We start from the raw sequence: 23,049 nt of genomic DNA on the forward strand, positions 1-23,049 counted from the left end.
TTTCTTTAATTTATTTCTGTGATTTTAATTCTATTTAGATCACATATTATGACAAAAATATAATTACGCATATGGGTGAATGTTGCGTCCGATTCTGTTGCTCATTAGTGTATTCATGTTAATATATACATCGTTGTAATTTATACATAGTGATGACGTCATATTGTTTGTAAGTCCCGCATTGTGCCTGACACGAATGCTTCGATTTGATTCGAAGTGTTTTGTTAGTTTTCTTGTGTTTAAATTGATCAGATATGATAAAATCATTCAATCAATATGAGGTATGAATGTAGTTTTACGAGAAAACGGCATGTTGCGCACATGCCTTCGTGATCGCAGCTTGGATCGGCTGTCATGGTAACAACGAGGTACACAATTTTATTACATTTTTACCAGTGAAATATCAAAAATTATTCATTCTATAAAAGTGATATTTTTCACTAGTGAAAAATATCACTTTTGCTGATTTGACCAATCAAATTAATGATTAGAAAATACCAAAATAATTGACCAATCAGAAAGCCCGACATATATGTCAGCACCTGGACAAGGGGAACTACTTTTTTTGTTTACAAATTATCTCCCTTGTCTGAAGCTTCTGTCGTCTGCTGGTAGTATTCTGCTTGACAGCAAAATGAGCTCTCCAAATCACGAGAATGAACTTCTTGTTAAATCAATCTTAGAAGGAGAGTTAGATATGCCACATTTTGGATTGATTGATGATGCAGCTGAAGCCAGCAACACCATTGGGTTAGTGAATGAGACAGAAGGTGGAGAGAATACCAGAACAAGCACTAGGCCTAGTGCTCAGTCCAATGGAATTGGAAAAAGAGTATTTGAAAAAGCAAGTGCACAAGACATTGACTGTTTCCTGTTCCAACAGCAGAATTTGAACACTAAGAAAAAAACACAACAGGACATGAATGTTTTCAATGCATATCTTACAGCCTCAGGGGAAGGGAGAAAGCCAGAAGCAATTCCACCAATTGAATTAGATTCTCTGATATCAACTTTTCTGTTATCAGTAAGGACAAGAGATGGCACCGAGTATGAACCCACATCTCTAAGGTCCTATTTCAGTAGTCTGGACAGACATCTGAAGGAAAAAAACTACTTTGTCTCTATCCTTACTGACATTCAGTTCACAAAATGCCGAAACGTCTTTAAAATGAAGCAGAAACAACTAAAAGGGATGGGGAAAGGGAACAAACCAGAGCTGCTGATGAGCTGACGGATCAGGATGTAGAAAAACTGTACTCAACAAACACACTCGGTTACAAATCACCAGCTTCACTTCTGTATTCAATGTGGATGGTATGTACGATGCATTTTGGAATGCGACCTGGCAAGGAAACACACGACTTGCAATGGGGAGATATTGCACTTAAGACAGATGTAGAGAACGGGACAGAATACATCATATACAACCAGGAAAGACAGACAAAAACACGCACTGGAGCAAATCCACGAGACATCAGAAAATTCAAACCTAGGGCCTATGGTAGCGTTGTGACGGATAGAATAGATAACAACAAAGATCCTGTATTTTTATATAAAATGTATGCCAGTAAGAGACCTTCAGCCATGAATGAACCAGACAAGCCATTCTTCCTAACAATCAACCGTGATGCAAATCTTGGTAAGTAAAAACAAATAAATTAGATTTTTTTATCATTGAATACATTTTCAAATTACATTAAAAATGTACATGAATTATTTAAACAGCTGTTCAGTAGTAGATCAATAAAAATCAGAGAAATCTGATTTTTTTTCAACATTTTGGAATTTATCATGCAATACTACAGAGTTTATAGCTACATGTATAATATCTTCTCATTTTAGACAATCCTGCCAGCAGGTGGTACAAAAACAGCCCAATGGGTATTAACAAAATGTACTCAATCATGTCTGAAATGAAAGAAAATGCCGGTCTGACAAATGACAGACGTCTGACTAACTACAGGTATTTAATTCCTTTTATAATTGTTTTGCATTTCCCAAACCGATGTCATTCATAGCTATTTTAACAACAAAAAATGGAAAATTTACTTTTCGAAATACAGAACTTTATAAATGTATGAAAATTTGACACCCCCTTCCTCCGATTTGCAAGGCCCTGTGCATAGGTTTAATTTGTGTTTCAGACATATGAAACATACATAAAAAAGTAAGGTAAATCAGGGGGTAGATTGTTTGATTGGAAAGATATTTCTGTTTCTTTTCGTGAATTAATGTCAAATACTTTATTTCCAGAATTCCTTTCCACAAATTACAATTTAATGAATATTTATCAAAAATAGGGTCAGACTCCCAGAACAGGGAACTAAATTTTAAAGAGAGGTGTGAAATACATTGCCAAGCTAATAAAGCAATCGTAAAGATACATGCCTAGTCTATATGATATAAATTATATAGTAGGGCGGGACAACTGGAACACATAATGTATGTAACCTTACATATAACTGTATGTTAGAATAAATGTGTAAAAAATGCACCAAATGGGGTCGTGTGACGTTACAGTACAGTATCTACTTTCACTTTCAGTGTGCGAAAGCGACTCGTTCAGACTCTGGTGTCCCACCAAATCAGATAGTTCAAATAACAGGCCACAGGAATGTCAACAGTCTGAATAACTACAGCCGACTTAGTTCTGAACAAAGCAAGGATATCTCACATGTCTTGTCAACAGGGAATGAAAATAGATCTGCCATGTGCACCGCAAGCAGGCCTCGAGAAAATACCCCTGTCCCCGACAAATCATCCTCAACCCCAGCACAAAATAACCATCTGTTTCCAATAATGGGTGGGCTTTTTTCTGGAGAAAATACCACGTTTAATTCAACGGTAAATTTCCACTTTCACGGAAGTCAGCAGACAATGCAGGCCAGTAACTCAAACTATGTGATCGGAGAAACAGCACAAATAGCAAACATGGCCGCGTCCGGGTCAGGGAGAAAGTACAAAAGAATAAGGACAATTGACAGTGACAGTGAGTAAGAATGACTTACTTTAACATGACTGGAAGTTTGATATCACCAGGACTGAGGATTAAACAAAATCCGTGTGTTTGTCGGAATTGTTTCATGTTGATCTACACCATTTTGGACTGAGCGTAGTGATTTGTGTTGTTTTGACGGGCCTTTTTTTAAATACTTTTATTTTGACAATGTTATGGCAACATTTGTAAACATATAAACTATGATACATATTGAAGTAAAAGAATTGATTAAAATATTTTTTGAACTAGTTTTTATATTTTTTTGGGAATTTTTGTACTTTGGACTATATTTTGTCGCGTAGGATTGTCTAGACATGTAAGCGGTAAACGTATGCAAACTTTCGCTGTAGGCCTAGTTAGCATACGGGGTAGGTTTTTCGTTGATAAAAAATGTAATAAACAGAATATCTAACAGTGTCTTCAGTAATACCAAATATATTTCACTCGTGTGGCTGCGCACTCGTGAAAAATATCAAAATATTAGCCCCACTCGTGAAATATATTTGGTATTACTGAAGACACTGTTAGATATCCTCTATGTATGTACAACCGAAAACTTCTAACTATATCTTATGCCTTTGAATGTCATCTGAATTGAATGAATAACGATCCGTTGTATTCGTCTTTCAACGTTTCTTCGTTTCTATATGCAGGTTTTGATACTCGAAGCTCTTTATTGACCACCTGAAAGTTATTGGTCTGTATCACAAGTTTTTTTCTAAACTGATTGTAAATGTACAAATACACATGTGCATATCTTACATCTTATAATTTTGTTTTTGTTTCTGTTGTTGTTTTTATGTTATTTTGTCTCTTTCCTATTTTGCTGGTATTTTCATACGGGTTCTCCGGCTTTCCTCTACCTCCAAAACCTGGCACGTCCTTAAATGACCATGCTAATAGGACTTCAAACAAAAACAAAAAAACCTATGCTGTTATTTTAAATTACTTTTTTGGCCCTTATGAGCTTTATAGTGTTGATGGGCCGTTAAGTACTTCAACTAACTGAGGAATTCCTATACCGAAGTATGAACGTTAATACTTGCTGTATAAATCGTCCTAGATCACCCGATTAACCAAAATCAATACTTATGAAACAGATACGAGCGTGGAGGTACATGTATTAGTACGTGAACAATGAATGACAGTGCGGTACACTCTGACGAAAATGACAAACTTCGTCAAAATTATTAAAAATGTAGTCAATTAATCGGGACTTCATCAATCAATGTCAATTTCTAACACCGTTAAATAAGTGTACGTTATTAACCAGAATACCGTATAGCACTTTTCTGCAGTTTCTAAGTACGATGAACAAGCGTATCACGATTATTTGCTCTGGCCCTATTTAATGACCAAGTTTTAAAGTAGTCTGTTCATGCCAGTCACATGACCACGCAAGAACACGAGGACAGAATAAAGCATCCCGATAAAGGCGTTGGACACCAAACATTGCAATTCGGCTGTGAAAACACACACAACTGACGAGAAAATTGAAAAAAACCCAATGTATTTATTCAAAAACATGATGTTTTATGTTCTGTTAAATTGTAAATGCAACATTAACCCTATTCGTAGTATGATTAACAACTTCTACGAAAATGATATACAAAATTTAATTGAAAATGAAACTACTTGTAGATTATTTGAGGAAATACACACATCCACACGTTACATCTATCTAAAATGAAGTTACGCAATAATCATTAATTACACACGCATACAATTTTTCTTAGAAGACAGTGCCTTGCTCTCGGCACTGCCGACAAAGTATTGATAACTTTTTGGTTTAGCCGGTAATTTATACAGAACATATAATATATATATAATAAAGTAAGACTAATAAATGACCTTTCAGATAGTGTTTAGAATTCAGCAGACTGGCCATCAATGTTTTTGCCAGCAATTGCTCCTTTAAATTCGTATATTAAATTATCTGCGTCAGGTTTAAAAAGACGTTAATTTTATTGAAAATTTTACCTTTTTTAGAGACAGAGAGCCAGTCTAAGAATTTCCAATAATGATACACAATTTTAATTTTGCAGGGTATTTAATCTCGTGTGGCAAAAAGTGATTGTTTTAATTGATTCTGTACGAGGTCTCGGAGTTAGTTTCTCGTGAGAATGACATTAGACTATATTTGTATATAAATAACTGGATAATACGACAATGAGACAGATTGGTATATATATATTAAGGGGCCATTCCGTAAAGTGAGTTATATATATAAACACAAGTATGGTATTGAATTATATATTCCAAAGGTAGTACATTTGTATGTTAAGTTCATTAAACATTTCCTGATCCTGTAGTATTGCTTTGTTTAAGGTCATTCTCACTGACTGTTTGAATTTTTTTGTTAATATTGAATCTTGAATGTTTTGTATATAACGGCAGATCTTTCATATATATATATATAATAAACAGAAGTCATATTGTGTAGGTGTCAATTGCTTAATTGGGTTAAGATATTATTCTAGCCATAACAAACTATGTGATGATACTGTCACCAATAGTTATTTATAATTTAGAACTTAATGGTCGTTTAGGTTATGTTGGTTTTTTTGTTCAAGAAAAATGTTACCAACCATATTGTCATTATCACTGTTAATTATCCAATGATCTATTGATGAACCAAATGTTGTTTGGCATGAGTGATCTTCTCTGAAACCTGAAGAAGTTCATACTTAAGTAGGTATCTGTGCAAGTGATTCGTCAGATGTCTTTCAAATATTTTCGCTTTAGTCGACTGAACACAGATAGGTCTGTAGTTTCTGGCTTTGATTCTTTTACATAAAGAAAAAGAGAAGATACCAATCTCTTAACTCAAATGAATTATACTCTGTCAAAGTTATATATGCAGTAACCCGGGCAACACACTGCATGCTATGATTCGGTATCTTGTTTAGAACAAGACTTCCAAGTAATATATGATCATACTTATTTAGAGGAGTTCTCATGAAGTAAACTGGGTAATTTAGAACAAGACTTAGAAGTAATATATGATCTTATTCATTGGGTAATTTAGAACAAGACTTTAAAGTAATATATGATCTTGTTCATTGGGTAATTTAGAACAAGACTTACAAGTAATATATGATCTTGTTCATTTAGAGGGGTTCTAATGTTCATTTAGATATTTTACTATACTGTGTGCTCAGCACATATTTTAATGTCAATTATTACGAATGACTTATTTACAATGATTCCACAGAACTCTGGTATTCTTTTTGCTTTTTAATTAACCATTGAAGAAATTTCTTTTGGAGTAAATTAACCAATCTTTTTTTTTTCTTTTTTTTCTTTCTTTTTCTTCTTCTTTTTTAAACAGATGACCATACTTCACAAAATTTCGTGACTGTCAGATAATGCACAAGATAATTTTTACATGGCAACACTAAATATGATGTATAACAAGCAAAACTGTCTTAATAAATAGTTCAGTTATTAATCAATTGATTAACATAAAACATGTTGCACATCACGTGACAAAAGAATCAGTTGTACTAGTTATGATAAGCATCAACAGAAAATCCTTCTATGACAGTTCATCACTCGATCACAAATATGATGCTAATGTCGTATTACTGTTGTGAAGAAACCGGAGTATCCAGAGAAAACCCACATGGTTGTGTGACGTCATACCTTTTCTCGTCTGGTCGGAGAATCAAACCCCTGTCGCGTAGGTGAAATACGAGTATGTTGCCACTGTGCCATCCGCAACCATCACAATCGATCCTTGATCCTGTCGGGTGAGCCTTCTATACTGAATGGGTTTCATGTTTTGTACCCTTGCAGGTAGCGGATGTCTCCATGACGATAGTCTCCCGTTGACGCCTCTGACGCGATGTCGACGTCATCGAAGTTCTGTTATATTCCTATTTGATAAAAATACTCACGGTTGTCAACATACAAAATAATATATCAACGTATATCTCGCACTTCATTACTAACAACACATACCTCACTAATCTATCATAATCTGGACACCTTATCACACTCCACCACTGACAACACATACCTCACTAATCTATCATAATCTGGACATCGTATCACACTCCACCAATGACAACACATACCTCACTAATCTATCGTAATCTGGACACCTTATCACACTCCACCACTGACAACACGTACCTCACTAATCTATCATAATCTGGACATCTTATCACACTCCACCACTGACAACATATACCTCACTAATCTATCGTAATCTGGACATCTTATCACACACCACCAATGACAACACATACCTCACTAATCTATCATAATCTGGACACCTTATCACACTCCATCACTGACAACACGTACCTCACTAATCTATCATAATCTGGACACATTATCACACTCCATCACTGACAACACATACCTCACTAATCTATCGTAATCTGGACACCTTATCACACTCCACCACTGACAACACATACCTCACTAATCTATCATAATCTGGACACCTTATCACACTCCATCACTGACAACACATACCTCACTAATCTATCATAATCTGGACACCTTATCACACTCCACTGACAACATATACCTCACTAATCTATCATAATCTGGACACCTTATCACACTCCATCACTTACAACATATACCCCACTAATCTATCATTATCTGGACACCTTATCATACTCCACCACTGACAACACGTACCTCACTAACCTATCATAATCTGGACACCTTATCACAGACCACCACTGACAACACATACCTCACTAATCTATCATAATCTGGACACTTATCACACTCTACCACTGACAATACATACCTCACTAATCTATCATGATCTGGACACCTTATCACACTCCATCACTGACAACACATACCTCACTAATCTATCATAATCTGGACACCTTATCACACTCCACCACTGACAACACATACCTCACTAATCTATCATAATCTGGACACATTATCACACTCCATCACTGACAACATATACCTCACTAATCTATCATAATCTGGACACTTTATCACACTCCACCACTGACAACACTTACCTCACTAATCTATCACAATCTGGACACCTTATCACACTCCATCACTGACAACACTTACCTCACTAATCTATCATAATCTGGACACCTTATCACACTCCACCACTGACAACACGTACCTCACTAATCTATCATAATCTGGACACCTTATCACACTCCATCACTGACAACACATACCTCACTAATCTATCATAATCTGGACACCTTATCACACTCCATCACTGACAATATATACCTCACTAATCTATCATAATCTGGAAACCTTATCACACTCCACCACTGACAACACATACCTCACTAATCTATCATAATCTGGACACCTTATAACACTCCATCACTGACAACATATACCTCACTAATATATCATAATCTGGACACCTTATCACACTCCATCACTGACAACATATACCTCACTAATCTATCATAATCTGGACACCTTATCACACTCCATCACTGACAACATATACCTCACTAATCTATCATAATCTGGACACCTTATCACACTCCATCACTGACAACACATACCTCACTAATCTATCATAATCCGGACACCTTATCACACTCCACGACTGACAACACATACCTCACTAATCTATCATAATCTGGACACCTTATCACACTCCATCACTGACAACACATACCTCACTAATCTATCATAATCTGGACACCTTATCACACTCCATCACTGACAATATATACCTCACTAATCTATCATAATCTGGAAACCTTATCACACTCCACCACTGACAACACATACCTCACTAATCTATCATAATCTGGACACCTTATAACACTCCATCACTGACAACATATACCTCACTAATATATCATAATCTGGACACCTTATCACACTCCATCACTGACAACATATACCTCACTAATCTATCATAATCTGGACACCTTATCACACTCCATCACTGGCAACATATACCTCACTAATCTATCATAATCTGGACACCTTATCACACTCCATCACTGACAACACATACCTCACTAATCTATCATAATCCGGACACCTTATCACACTCCACGACTGACAACACATACCTCACTAATCTATCATAATCTGGACACCTTATCACACTCCATCACTGACAACACGTACCTCACTAATCTATCATAATCTGGACACCTTATCACACTCCACCACTGACAACACATACCTCACTAATCTATCATAATCTGGACACCTTATCACACTCACTCACTGACAACACTTACCTCACTAATCTATCATAATCTGGACACCTTATCACACTCCACCACTGACAACATATATCTCACTAATCTATCATAATCTGGAAAACCCTTATCACACTCCATCACTGACAACACTTACCGCACTAATCTATCATAATCTGGACACCTTATCACACTCCACCACAGACAACACATACCTCACTAATCTATCATAATCTGGACACCTTATCACATACCACCACTGACAACATATACCTCACTAATCTGTCATAATCTGGACACCTTATCACACTCCATCACTTACAACATATACCCCACTAATCTATCATTATCTGGACACCTTATCATACTCCACCACTGACAACACGTACCTCACTAATCTATCATAATCTGGACACCTTATCACAGACCACCACTGACAACACATACCTCACTAATCTATCATAACTGGACACTTATCACACTCTACCACTGACAATACATACCTCACTAATCTATCATGATCTGGACACCTTATCACACTCCATCACTGACAACACGTACCTCACTAATCTATCATAATCTGGACACCTTATCACACTCCACCACTGACAACATATACCTCACTAATCTATCATAATCTGGACACCTTATCACACTCCATCACTGACAACACATACCTCACTAATCTATCATAATCTGGACACCTTATCACACTCCATCACTGACAACATATACCTCACTAATCTATCATAATCTGGACACCTTATCACACTCCACCACTGACAACACTTACCTCACTAATCTATCATAATCTGGACACCTTATCACACTCCATCACTGACAACACATACCTCACTAATCTATCATAATCTGGACACCTTATCACACTCCACCACTGACAACACATACCTTACTACACCTTTTTCATGAATATTCCATCAATCATAATTAACAGCCATTATAGTGAAGATATCTTCTTCCCTGTGGAATAAACAGCAATACTCACTCGTTTTCGCTTTCTCCAAATTGCTGTGACAGTGTAGAGGAAAGGGTTAACTGCAGCATTTATAGGCAGAACGAATACGATCAACCATGCATAAGCCAAGTCAGATATTTTGATTCCGAATTTAGCCATTACTCCTGAAATATCAAGTATAATACACCATATTCATAATTCTATATCTATTATATAATATTAATTCAAAAGTAGAATTCTTTGAAAAAAAAAATTGGTCAGGGCTAATTTTTTTCGGGGAAGCATTAGCAACTATACGACACCACTACCAACAGATTGAAGTTAAATATAGTGGAATGTCGATTATGTGAATTCAAAATTTCAATTTTATCGGCTTATCATGTTACCTTTATACCGCACGACAAGTTAGACGAAAGAGTGCGTACACGCTATCGACTGGGTTGGAATATTCAGTTTTCTTATGTAGAACACCCCGGTAGGAAACATTGGTTTATGAGAAGAACCACTCTACTACTGGGTAGACACAAATAACGTGTTTATTATTACAGATAAAGATTTCTATGAAATGTGGACATCCGGCACCTTTTTAGTTGAATATTGTGATAGGTATCATATAGATGCATTCAATTGAAGAAAAGAAAAACAAAATTAAAAATCATTAAAAATAAAAAAATAAAAAAATCGCTGACATTTAAAAGCTAAAATGTTTTGAGAATTTTGCATTGCATTGGTTAAAACTATGATTACATGGGTTTGAAAACCCGTGTAAGTAACCCTAACATCCGCGTAACTAATCCTAGACCGTGTAACTTACCCTAACCCGTGTCACTTACCCCAAAGTGCGTAACTAACCCTAATCCGTGTAACTAACCATAACCCGCGTAACTAACCATAACCCGCGTAACTAACCATAACCCGTGTAACTAATCATAGCCAGTGTACGTAACCCAAATATGACATGACCCGTGTTAGTTTACCTAACCCATGTAACAATCCGAAATATGTGAAACTAACCCTTACCCATGTAACTAAGCATAATCTGCGAAACTTATTCTATCCCGTGTTACTAACCCAATTCCGTGTAACCTACCCTAGTCCGTGTAACTAACTCAAACACCCACGTAAATAATCCTAGACCGTGTGACGAACCCTAAAATCCGCGTAACTAAAACTAACCCGTGTGACTAACCCAATTCCGTGTTACTAACCCTTACCCGTGTAACTATCTATAACCCGTGTAATTGACCAAAACATATGTAACTCTGACCCGTGAATGTTAACCTAACCCATGTAACTAATCATTACCTGTGTAACTTACCCTACCCCGTGTTACTGATACAAATTCGAGTAACTAACCCGTACTCATGTAACTAACCATAACACGTGTAACTACCCAGATCCATGTAACTTACCCTAACTCATGTAAGTAATCATAACTCATATAAATTATCCTAACCCTTGTAACTAACCCTAACCCGTGTCACTAACTTAAACCCATGTGACTTACCCTTACTCATGTAACTAACCATAACACATTTAACTTAACCTATCCCATGTAACTAAACAAAATCCCTGTAACTAACCATAACACGTGTAACTAAACCTAACCCGTCAACTAACCAAAATCCATGTAACTAAGCATTACCAATATAACTAACCATTACTTGTGTAACTTACCCAAAATCCGCGAAACTAACCCTTATCATGTAACTTACCATAACCCATGTAACTTAGTCCAACCCGTGTAACTAACACAAATCCATGTAACTTAACCCAGATCCATGAAACTAACCCTTACCCATGTAACTAGCAGAACCCTTGCAACAACCCCCAATCCTTGATACTTGCCCTAACCATTGCAACTAACTTTAACCCGTGCAACTAACTATAACCCGTTTAACTAACCCTAACCCGTGCAACTAACTATAACCCGTTTAACTAACCTTAGCCCATGTAACTAACCCTAGCCCTTGTAACGAACCCAAATCCTTGTTATATGCCATAACCCGTGTAACTAACCCTAACCCGTGTAACTAACCCTAACCCGTGTAACTAACCCTAACCCGTGTAACTAACCCTAACCCGTGTAACTAACCCTAACCCTTGTAACTAACCCTAATCCATGTTACTAACCCTAACTCGTGTAACTAACCATAACCCGTGTAACTAACCCTAACCCGTGTAACTAACCCTAACCCGTGTAACTAACCCTAACCCATGTTACTAACCCTAACCCTTGTAACTAACCCTAACCCGTGTAACTAACCCTAACCCGTGTAACTAACCCTAACCCATGTAACTAACCCTAACCCGTGTAACTAACCCAAATCCTTGTGTTCCATTTCCATAGAGGGAATAGTTTGGTTACAAATCGGTATATGTTTCTGTTCCTTAATGGCGTTAATATTATACGTACCCATTATACCTACTGGAAACCAGCAGCAGAAATCAGTCGCAACAACAAGGAAAAGGGTTTTTGCAACAGTCCGTTCTCGCTGAGCTGTCGCTGAGGAAGTGATACCCTTAGTTTTTGCTCTAATGGTGTACATAATCAAAATTTGACCTAAGGCAATCACGCCAAAAATAAAACTGTTCAGATAAACGAATACTGCAAATGAGTACTCTGCTCCATTTTGGTTTTCGCCTAGAAGTGGCAAGGCGAGACACACCCCTGCTTGCGAATAATAGTCACCTTTGAAATAGGACTGAAATGAAGCAACAGGAATGATTGACAGTGTGATAGAAACAATCCAGAAGAAGGCGGAGATAAAGACTGCCTGTATCCACGATATTCTCCAGCGGGCAAGGTGGGAGAGAGGAAGAACTATTACCAGGAATCTGTCAAGTGTCACTAAAAGTATGAGGAATGTGGACATCTCACTAGAGATAAAGGAAAATATACCGCCTATGACACAGAAGATACTTTTTCTCCACTCTTGATCATTCCACGCGTATTCGCCGCTGTAGTAATAATCAGCGATTCCTATGATAGCAAGATAGATCCCCATAAAAAAATCGGATACGCCCAGGTTCAGTACAAAAATTGCATACGTGTTTTTGATATTATCTCTATCGAAAACTAATCGGTAGAAAATCACGGTGAAGTTTCCTAACAAAGCAGATATTCCAATAATCCAAAGAAAGACTCTAAGTACGCCAGTACTTATTAAATTTGAACAGGACGATATCGCATCGCTTTTAGCAATTTCACACCCTTCCATAGTCCGTAAACAATTTTTGTTTGAATCCTTTAGCTCCAAACATTTATCTTTACTTACAGATTTCGGCTTATTGCAACAGATGAATGGTATATCGGTTAGTAAATACCTTAAATTATCTAAACCTTTGAAAATATGCTGTGTAATTTCAAGTTCATTACCCATGATATTTAAAAAGTACAATTTACTTGCATTGGCAAAAGATCCAGTAGGAATCGATTTAATAGCATTGTTTGAAATGTCTAGCATTTTAGTGTTTTCAGGCAACCTGGGAAAATCCTCAATTCTGTTGTTATCTAATCGCAGAAAAACGCGACCGGCTATTCCCTTAAATACATTTTTAGGCACATAGTTCAACCTGTTGTAAGCCATATCTAGATATACGAGAGAACGCATGTCGGTGAAAACCTTGGCAGGAAGAGTGGCTATTTTGTTATTATTGAACTCGAAATAGGTTAGTCCGGATAAACCTACAAATGCGTCCACGTGCACTGTCCGAATATGGTTGTTGGCCACCATCAAATTTCGAAGATTCCCTAACCCTTTAAATGTATGTTTAAACAGGCTATGTATCTTATTGTTGGACAAATCAAGCTGATAAAGACTCTTCAGTCCTTTAAAGGCGTTAGATTCGATAGCAGATATCCTATTTTGTGAAAGTGAAAGTTGGACTAGTGCAGTAAGTCCCTGAAATACTCGATTAGAGATATATTGTATCTCATTGGTAGACAAATCCAGAAAACTGAGTTTCTTTAGAGTCCTAAAGGCGTTATTCGGTATATATGACAGCTTGTTTCTTTTCATATTTAGTTCTAGAAGAGAAGCGAGAGACCGGAAAACATCTTTTGGAAGATTGTATATAGTATTGCTAGAGAGATCTAGTTCAGAAAGGACAAGCATTCTTTTAAATATATTATCGGGCAAAACTGATATATTGTTCCTATCAAGACGTAATACTTTAAGTGTATCGCCATCTGTCAGAATATCATCAGGCAGGTTTTCTAACGCATTTACAGATAGATCAAGAATTACAGGTTCATAGAACGGAAAAATTCCATCTGGAATGACTGATAGTTTGTTTCTGGCCAGATAAAGATTAGCATTCCAGACCATACCATCGAATGTGTGATTAGGTAGAGTTTCTAAAGCGTTATCGGACAAATTGAGTTCAAAGAGGTAGTATAAAGTGGCAAAAATTCGGCTGTGTAATGTGGCTAATCTATTGTTGTTTAGATGAAGATAATATAGCTCGGAGAGGCCACTGAAAGTACCACTGGGGAGCATCGCCAGTTCATTAAAGGACAAATCTAAACGATAAAGCTTTTTTAATCCTGCAAATGCATATTCAGCAACATCTGAAATCTTGTTGTGCGATAAATCCAGTTTATCTAGAGGCGACGCACGGAATAGACCATCTGGGAGAGAAGTTATACCGTTGTGGGAGAGATCTACAGTACGTAGTTTGGTAAGATTACTGAACAAACTTCTGGAAATATTCGCTATTTCATTAAAGGCTAGATTTAGAGTTTCAAGTGAAAACAAATCGCTGAACAGGTGGTCAGGAAGAAAAGACAATCTATTGTTAGATGCGTCTAGCAAAGATAGGCGGTAAAGTCTACGGAAAAAATGGTCTGGAATAACGACTAGGTCAGTAAGGATCAGATAACGGATTGATGACGATTTAAGAAATGTTGGGTATCGATGATCATCTCCACTGTATGTGACGGACAAAGCATGCAATGAGGGATAAGCATCAACGCGGGAAATGTTTCTAAAGTTCAAAGTTAAACCGATACACATGCACAATGGTGGACACGACTCCTCCGGGTATTGATGTGCTCGATCACAAACATTTGGCAGAGGCAGTTGTTCTTCATTATCATATAAGCAGTGGTGTAACCCCATACATGTTTTTAATTCTGAAAAAAAATGTTAGCATAGCGCTGTACTGAATATAAATAATCATATATACAAAAATGTCTTCTGTACAAAAATAGCTTCTGTTACTTTCACGTAAATAAAACATTAGTACACCAGTATACGAGAATCGCTTGAACATCATCTACAGCTATACTTCAGTTATTTCATGTCAGCATTTTTTCAATTCATCCTTTGCATATATAGTATATGGTATAACATTTGTAAATTATAAATACATCAATTGAACAGCAACGTGAGATAGCTTTTGGTATATAACACAAAACGGTGTCAAATGGTACAGTACACAAGTATTTCAATAAGTAGCAGATTGTGTTTAGAAAAATTAAATGTATACAGTAGTGAGAACTTGTGATACTATAGTAGACAATTGTTGGTATATGTTGACGAAGTGCTCGAATCACTGTAAATTGTAGTATACAGTCTCATAACTAGAATTTTGTTTACTAACCACATATTGACATGCAAAACAGATGTAGATATGATAGATAAGTACTAACCACATTTGCTTCCATTTCTCGCTGCGAAACAGTGGATATCACACCCATATCTTAAATGCTGACAGAGTAAAACCGGGCACGTGTATTCCATTTGGGAATGTTCACCTTGCCATCCTAAATAGGATAGAAAAACATGATTTAATTTATTATCAACAAAACAAAGATGTACGGTGAAAGCACATACAAAATGGCCGGAATACGCCCCGTTTTACATGACATACACAGGCAATATTCCTTCACGTGAATTTCACGTGAAGGAATATTGCCTGTGTACACCGGCATACAGCCTATTATATCTACATTATAGACACCGCCATGCAGCCTATTATATACATTTGTATCTACATTATAGACACCGGCATACAGCCTATTGTAGATCAACATTATAGACACCGGCATACTTGTTTTATTTGTTCTGTTTTTGCTTAACGTCCTATTAACAGCCAGTGTCATTTAAGGACGTGCCAGGTTTTGGAGGTGGAGGAAAGCCGGAGTACCCGGAGAAAAACCACCGGCCTACGGTCAGTACCTGGCAACTGCCCCACGTAGGTTTCGAACTCGCAACCCAGAGGTGGAGGGCTAGTGATAAAGTGTCGGGACATCTTAACAACTCGGCCACCGCAGCCCTAACACACACCGGCATACAGCCTATTGTAGATCTACAACTGTAAGTGATACTCGATTTAAAGTAATAACAAAACTTCGGTGAAAACACGACCAGATATACGGCACAAACTCATTAAGTCTGGTTTAAAAGTGCTATACCTTCGACAGATAGCTTTTTTATAAGTTAAAAAACCGAATAGACTCGTATGTATTTTTCTTCAGCAATGAAAGTTACACACTTGACATTATCACCCTCGGAAAGTTTCATCATCTTATTTATCTTAAAAAAAAAAATTATATGAAAATAATTAATTGCGTCCCGATGAAATTCCACTTCGCTCCGCCTCCACATTGAATGAAATATTGATTGCGCATGCGCCGAAAACAGAACCACAAACGAGTAGGAACCACATAGCGAAGCGAAGAAGGTAACATGCCTAACATCTCCAGAAAGAAGGAAGCATAAATTAGATTACGAAAGAGAACGAAGAAATGGAAAGATCTGAATCGGAGACTGCAAAGACAGGTGGGGAAATATAAACGACAGTGAAATCATCGGAACTCATGTGAAAATGACACAGTTAAGTTTTTGTTGGAGTGGCACGTGTGTAACGTACACACGTACGTAGTGCAACGTTTGGTCTGTTGTCATCTTTACTAAAAACTGTAAGCATATGATGCGATTGAATCAATGGTTAAGATTTCTTTGGTGATATGTAGTGACTGGAGATTTACTATTTATAGTTCACCACCTTCAATCCTGCGAAATGGGGCCGGTAGGGGTAACGCTAAGAAAGCGTTTCGGTTCGTGGGCGACAATCGCAACGGATAATATTGAAATGTTTATTTAGTTTTTATTTTCTGTTTGCATTAAAACCTCACAATCAAAATGTGTAGTTATGATAGGCAACAGGAAATATAAACTGTTTGTTTTCTTCTGTATGAAAATCTCTCCCAGAATGCACTGCGATCAAGGTCAAGTGTATGCAAAGTAGATGATAATGTTCAAAAGTTTGTAGCTTCTTGGCTTCATTACGAATCTTTTTTTTATTCGTATGTCTTAAATAGGCATATAAATATGGACTAAATGTCATTTATTGTCAAAATAATAACAATTTATTACACTCTGTCGTAGGTGTAGCATCTTTAAATTAATTAACTAATTAATGACCGAAGGTACAGATGTATCATTGATACAAACATAACGAAATTGTTCGTTCTTTATATACTAAACTAGCGTTACTGTTCCTTGTTCTATGTCTTCATGTGATCGTTTGTGATTTACTCGTGTCTTGATAAAGGGGCAGATAGCCTCGTGAAATCGACAGTTTACTGTACTGGGGTTATTACTACATGACTAATTACACAATAATAATGGGTTGATACCATTACATATTTGTCTCGGTCCTATTCGTTTTATTTCAATTCTCCACAAACTAAGGCAAACATTCAAGTGTGTGTGTGTGTGTGTGTGTGGGTGTGTGTGTGTGTGTGTGTGTGTGTGTGTACCTGATTTCTACATGGAGTGTGTCCGATCATGTTTATCCCTGCCTAATTCTCAACAATTCTGTAACTCGTCTTACCCAATTAAAAGCAGTTGGTTGAAAAACATTGTTGCTTTTTTTTCTTCGTTGGTCTTGCGTCAATCTACTTATGTTTTAGTCTCAAAATGATATTGGCTGTTCAACTTCTGCTATTCGGATAAAATGAACTTTCTCATCAAGAAAATGTAACTATATGCAAATCAACCCAACTATTTATTAAAAATACAAATAGATTTTAAAAATATCTTAATTGGAAATTAATGTACATTGTATTTTTGTCTTTGCGGACTCGGGTGACATTCGGGTGTGTGTGAAATGTTATAAATGAAGGACCAGAAAAGAAAAGGAGGAAGACACCACTGGCATGGATTATCATAGACATTAGACAAGTTTGAACGAAAGGAAAGTCGAATTGTGTACCAAAGTGATTGTTGCCCGAGTCCGCTTAGGTCTACCACAAAACTATTTGTCTTTTTGAAGTATTTAGATATACATGTATATCCCATATATATAAGATTATTTGTATCAATATCTTATAAAATCTCTTTCTGTCTCTCTCTTCCTTCCCCCCTCCAACTCCCCCTCTCTTCCCCTTTCTCTCCGTCTCCCTCCCCTTCTGTCTGTCTCTCTCTCTTTCTCTCTATTTCTTATAAAATTAGATTGTAAATATGTAAATAAAACTACCATCATGTGAATTTTTTCTCAATGTAAAATTGTATCGGGAGAGGGCTTAATATAAGTTGGAAAACTTGTGCCCAATCCCTTTGTAACAAATTGTAAATTACAAATAAAATATGTTTAAATCAAAATCACGGGGTAATAAAACAAACAAACAAACAAGTATGTATGAAGAATAAAAATAGAAATGAAAACATTTATTTGAATACTTTTGCGACTACCTAATTAACATGATATTATTATCAAAAATCATCAAGATTATACTGTCAATAAGCCCTACTAAATTATCACACTACTCGCACAATGCTTTGACCAATTTAAAGATCTAAGTTTGTTTTGTGGTACACGCAAAGCCTTCACAGATTGTGGCATGAATTCCTTCTAGATAAGTTCTAACTGTATTGATATTGAGCTGGTTTAAAACCTTTCTCTGTCCTCTATTGATAGTTTAGTTTGTTTTGGAGTTGTCTCCCTTGCACTACAACTGTTCTGACTGAATGACTAGCAAGCCACATGATTTCCAAATCCCTTTGCCGTATTTTTAATGTCAATAAAATTGTTTGAAATAGAAAAATTTACTGCTCCGTCCAAAGAATTGTACTTTAAATCTAATTTCGTTTGTAGAAATAAGCAAAACACAAACCTAACCAATAGAACACCTATTCATTATTTCATCTCTGTTGATTATGTCACTGTTGTGGGGAAAACGCCGCCAGATTACATCGTGACAATGAATAAAAAATGTACATTTCGAAATATCGTTTTAAACAAAAGCAATAACGGGAAAATGTGATTTTCTGTTTTCATTATATTTTAAAATTCACGTTTTAACAAATTTGTTTTCTATCTAGGGTGTCTTCGTTCAGTTAACTACATGTACTACGGCATTTATGAGATTTATTTTCACCTAAATACGCAAGGAGAGTCAAACGCGATTTCAAATCCATCGCGATAACTTGTACGTGAATAACACCTACATGACCCTGATTGCTCATTTTATTTTTTTGTCGCGAATTCAAAGTCATTTCTAGATCAGAGTTCACGAAATTATGTATCCGCCAATGTTTGTAGAAATAAGTTTGCGAAATTTAATATTCACTAAATCTAATGTACTCAATGTACTTTTATGTACCGAACATACAAAATGTATATGAAATTAATATAAATAGCATAGATATACGAAATGGAAGATCAATTATGGTTCTACCAATAATAGATAAGCGGCTAAGAAAAAAGGATTTTTCAAATACAGTATAAGTTAAACATTATACAATTAAAACTTCGCCTTCAAGGCCATTTCAAAAACAGGTAAAAGAAAAGTCAAACAGCAGCGAAACGACGTAACAAGACATTTTGTCTGATATTCAGGCATGACAAGACTTTATTAAAAATTTTTTTACAGAAATCTGACAAGACAAGACTTTTTTACAGAAAGTCAGACGTGACAAGACTTTTTTTACAGAAAGTCAGACACGATAAAAGTTTTTACAGAAAGTCAGACATGATAAAAGTTTTTACAGAAAGTCAGACATGAAAAAAGTTTTTACAGAAAGTCAGACATGAAAAAAGTTTTTACAGAAAGTCAGACGTGAAAAAAGTTTTAACAAAAAGTCAGATATGATAAAAGTTTTAACAAAAAGTCAGATATGATAAAAGTTTTTACAGAAAGTCAGACATGATAAAAGTTTTTACAGAAAGTCAGACATGATAACAGTTTTTACAGAAAGTCAGATATGATAAAACTTTTTACAGAAAGTCAGATATGATAAAACTTTTTACAGAAAGTCAGACATGATAAAACTTTTTACAGAAAGTCAGACATGATAAAACTTTTTACAGAAAGTCAGACATGAAAAAAGTTTTTACAGAAAGTCAGACATGATAAAAGTTTTTACAGAAAGTCAGACATGATAACAGTTTTTACAGAAAGTCAGACATGATAAAAGTTTTTACAGAAAGTCAGACATGATAACAGTTTTTACAGAAAGTCAGACATGATAAAAGTAATAGATAATAGATAAGCGGCAAAGAAAAAAAGGATTTTTCAAATACAGTATAAGTTAAACATTATATAAAATTAAAACTTCGCCTTCAAGGCCATTTCAAAAACAGGTAAAAGAAAAGTCAAACAGCAGCGAAACAACGTAACAAGACATTTTGTCTGATATTCAGGCATGACAAGACTTTATTAATTTTTTTTTACAGAAATCAGACAAAACAAGACTTTTTTACAGAAAGTCAGACGTGACAAGACTTTTTTACAGAAAGTCAGACACGATAAAAGTTTTTACAGAAATTCAGACATGATAAGATTTTTTTAACAAAAAGCCAGGCATGCCTGTAAGTTATAATTCATGAACATGTTATTCTTGGCTGTGTCCTGAACTAAACATTTTTAACATTCAGACAGACCAGTGACTTATATGATGGGAACATGAATAGGTTACACTCTATCAACATCATATAGACAAAAACATTTCTTTAAAATAGTTAAAATTTTAGTATATTGAACTCTCACCCTTAGGGCAGCTTATTTCTGTCGAGCTTTGCGGCAGAGTGGTCAATTCCTGACGTATGTCCGTCCTGATTTCCGGTAGAGTGGTCGAATCCTGACGAGTGTCCGTCCTAATTTCCGGTAGAGTGGCCATTTCCGGATAAATTTCTGTCCTGTTTTGTTGCAGAGTGATCATTTCCAAAAAGTCTTTTGTCCAGTTTTTGGTCACAGGAGTCAATTCCTTTAGAATGTCCGTTCTGATTTCCGGTAGAGTGGTCATTTCCGGATGAATATCTGTCCTGTTTTGTTGCAGAGTGATCCTTTCCAAAAAGACTTCTGTCCAGTTTTTGGGCAGAGGAGTAAATTCCTGAAGAGTTTCCGTCGTGATTTCCGGTGGAGTGATCCTTTCCGGATGTAGTTCTGTCTTGTTTTGGGTATGAACATCAGGAGCTGTTTCCAATCCCTTTCCAATGTCGTATTCGTCAGTGCTATTCTTTCCGCTGTAATTTATTTCTATCTGAGCATTTTCTTCTTCCTTTGCTATGACACCCGACTGGCAAACAATGATTATTCCAATGTAAACAATATACACAGTTGACATGTTTTCTCTCTTATGACGTAGCAAGCTGACAATAACAAAATCTGTAGTTTTAGATAAAAACAATCTCAAAAATTTTCGGGCTCGACCCCGTACCACAATTTGTTCATGTTATCGAAGTCAGTTTTTTCATGGTAGGAAAAAGACTTCATCATTCCTATTTATACTGTGCAGTAATTGTTTTTAACTGATTGACATTTCGGCTACATTTATCGACTTACTGGTATACTTGTAAACTGTCGCTTGTTCGATCTGTTCTGTTACTGCTCTCCTCATTGGTCAATCTAAAATCGATATTGTTTGAGCCAACCAGCGTGCACAAAGAATATTCTCCTCAACCCAGTCATTATCAATACTAAACAAATATTTTTTACGTTTTCGAGATCTGGTACAGCATTGGCATGCTAACAAGTTACCACTGGTAGAATTGTCAGTCCAAAATTGAATAAACAAGTCCATTCTCTTGGCTATCTAATCCGACAAGTAAATAACATTACTAATAAGTGTCCACCAAAACTGACATTGTCTTACCGTATCACTGTGGTTAAAGACTTCTACTGCAACACAGAGCATTGTTGATTTAAACGCCACTTCTTCATACTGTACTACAATGTATAATGATTAATCCATTAAAAATTGTAAACTCTTTAAAAAACTGGTGAAATATCTTACACTGATACTAAACAAGCATGTATATGAACTTAAATGTGGCAAGAAACGTCACAACAGTCATTGCTTTCTAAAATAAACACCAAGTGGTATCTACAAAATAATGATTCCATACACTCCAAATGATTCCAAACAACCACTCGAAATTATCTCAAACAACCACTCGAAATGATTCGAAACAACCGATCGAAATGATTCCAAACAACCACTCGAAATGATTCCAAACAGCCACTCAAAATTATCTGAACCACTCGAAAAGATCTCAAACAACCACTCGAAATTATCTCAAACAACCACTCGAAAAGATATCAAACAACAACTCGTAATGATCTCAAACAACCACTCGAAATGATTCCAAACAACCACTCGAAATAATCTCACATAACCACTGGTATTGATCTCAAACAACCACTCGAAATGATATCAAACAACCACTCGTAATGATCTCAAACAACCACTCGAAATGATTCCAAACAACCACTCGAAATAATCTCACATAACCACTCGTATTGATCTCAAACAACCACTCGAAATGATCTCAAACAACCACTCGTAATGATCTCAAACAACCACTCGAAATTATCTCAAACAACCGATCGAAATGATTCCAAACAACCACTCGAAATTATTTCAAACAACAACTCGAAA

General features: G+C 36.1%; 1 protein-coding gene across 1 annotated transcript; it reads right to left on the bottom strand.

Annotated features, from left to right (window-relative positions):
* Positions 1-4,520: 4,520 nt before the first annotated feature.
* On the bottom strand, positions 4,521-15,920 carry LOC117344302 (relaxin receptor 2-like). The gene is made up of 3 exons (XM_033907006.1): positions 12,573-15,920; positions 10,187-10,320; positions 4,521-6,876 (listed from the first exon to the last, which is right to left on the bottom strand). Exons 1-3 carry the CDS (start codon positions 15,277-15,279, stop codon positions 6,760-6,762), a joined length of 2,958 nt encoding a protein of 985 aa, XP_033762897.1. The 5' UTR covers positions 15,280-15,920; the 3' UTR covers positions 4,521-6,759.
* Positions 15,921-23,049: the final 7,129 nt, after the last annotated feature.

The sequence above is a fragment of the Pecten maximus genome, chromosome 15 (assembly GCF_902652985.1).
Source record: "Pecten maximus chromosome 15, xPecMax1.1, whole genome shotgun sequence".
Lineage (NCBI taxonomy): Eukaryota > Metazoa > Mollusca > Bivalvia > Pectinida > Pectinidae > Pecten > Pecten maximus.

Bases quoted from the DNA above. Each gene is read 5' to 3' on its own strand.
- LOC117344302 (XM_033907006.1), bottom strand. From the start codon at position 15,279: ATGGGGTTACACCACTGCTTATATGATAATGAAGAACAACTGCCTCTG. The intron at 10,321-12,572 runs GTACGTATAATA...TTGATATTTCAG, and splicing joins GTTTCCAGTAGGTATAATGG to GAGTAATGGCTAAATTCGGA. The intron at 6,877-10,186 runs GTGAGTATTGCT...TTTATCAAATAG, and splicing joins TTTGGAGAAAGCGAAAACGA to GAATATAACAGAACTTCGAT.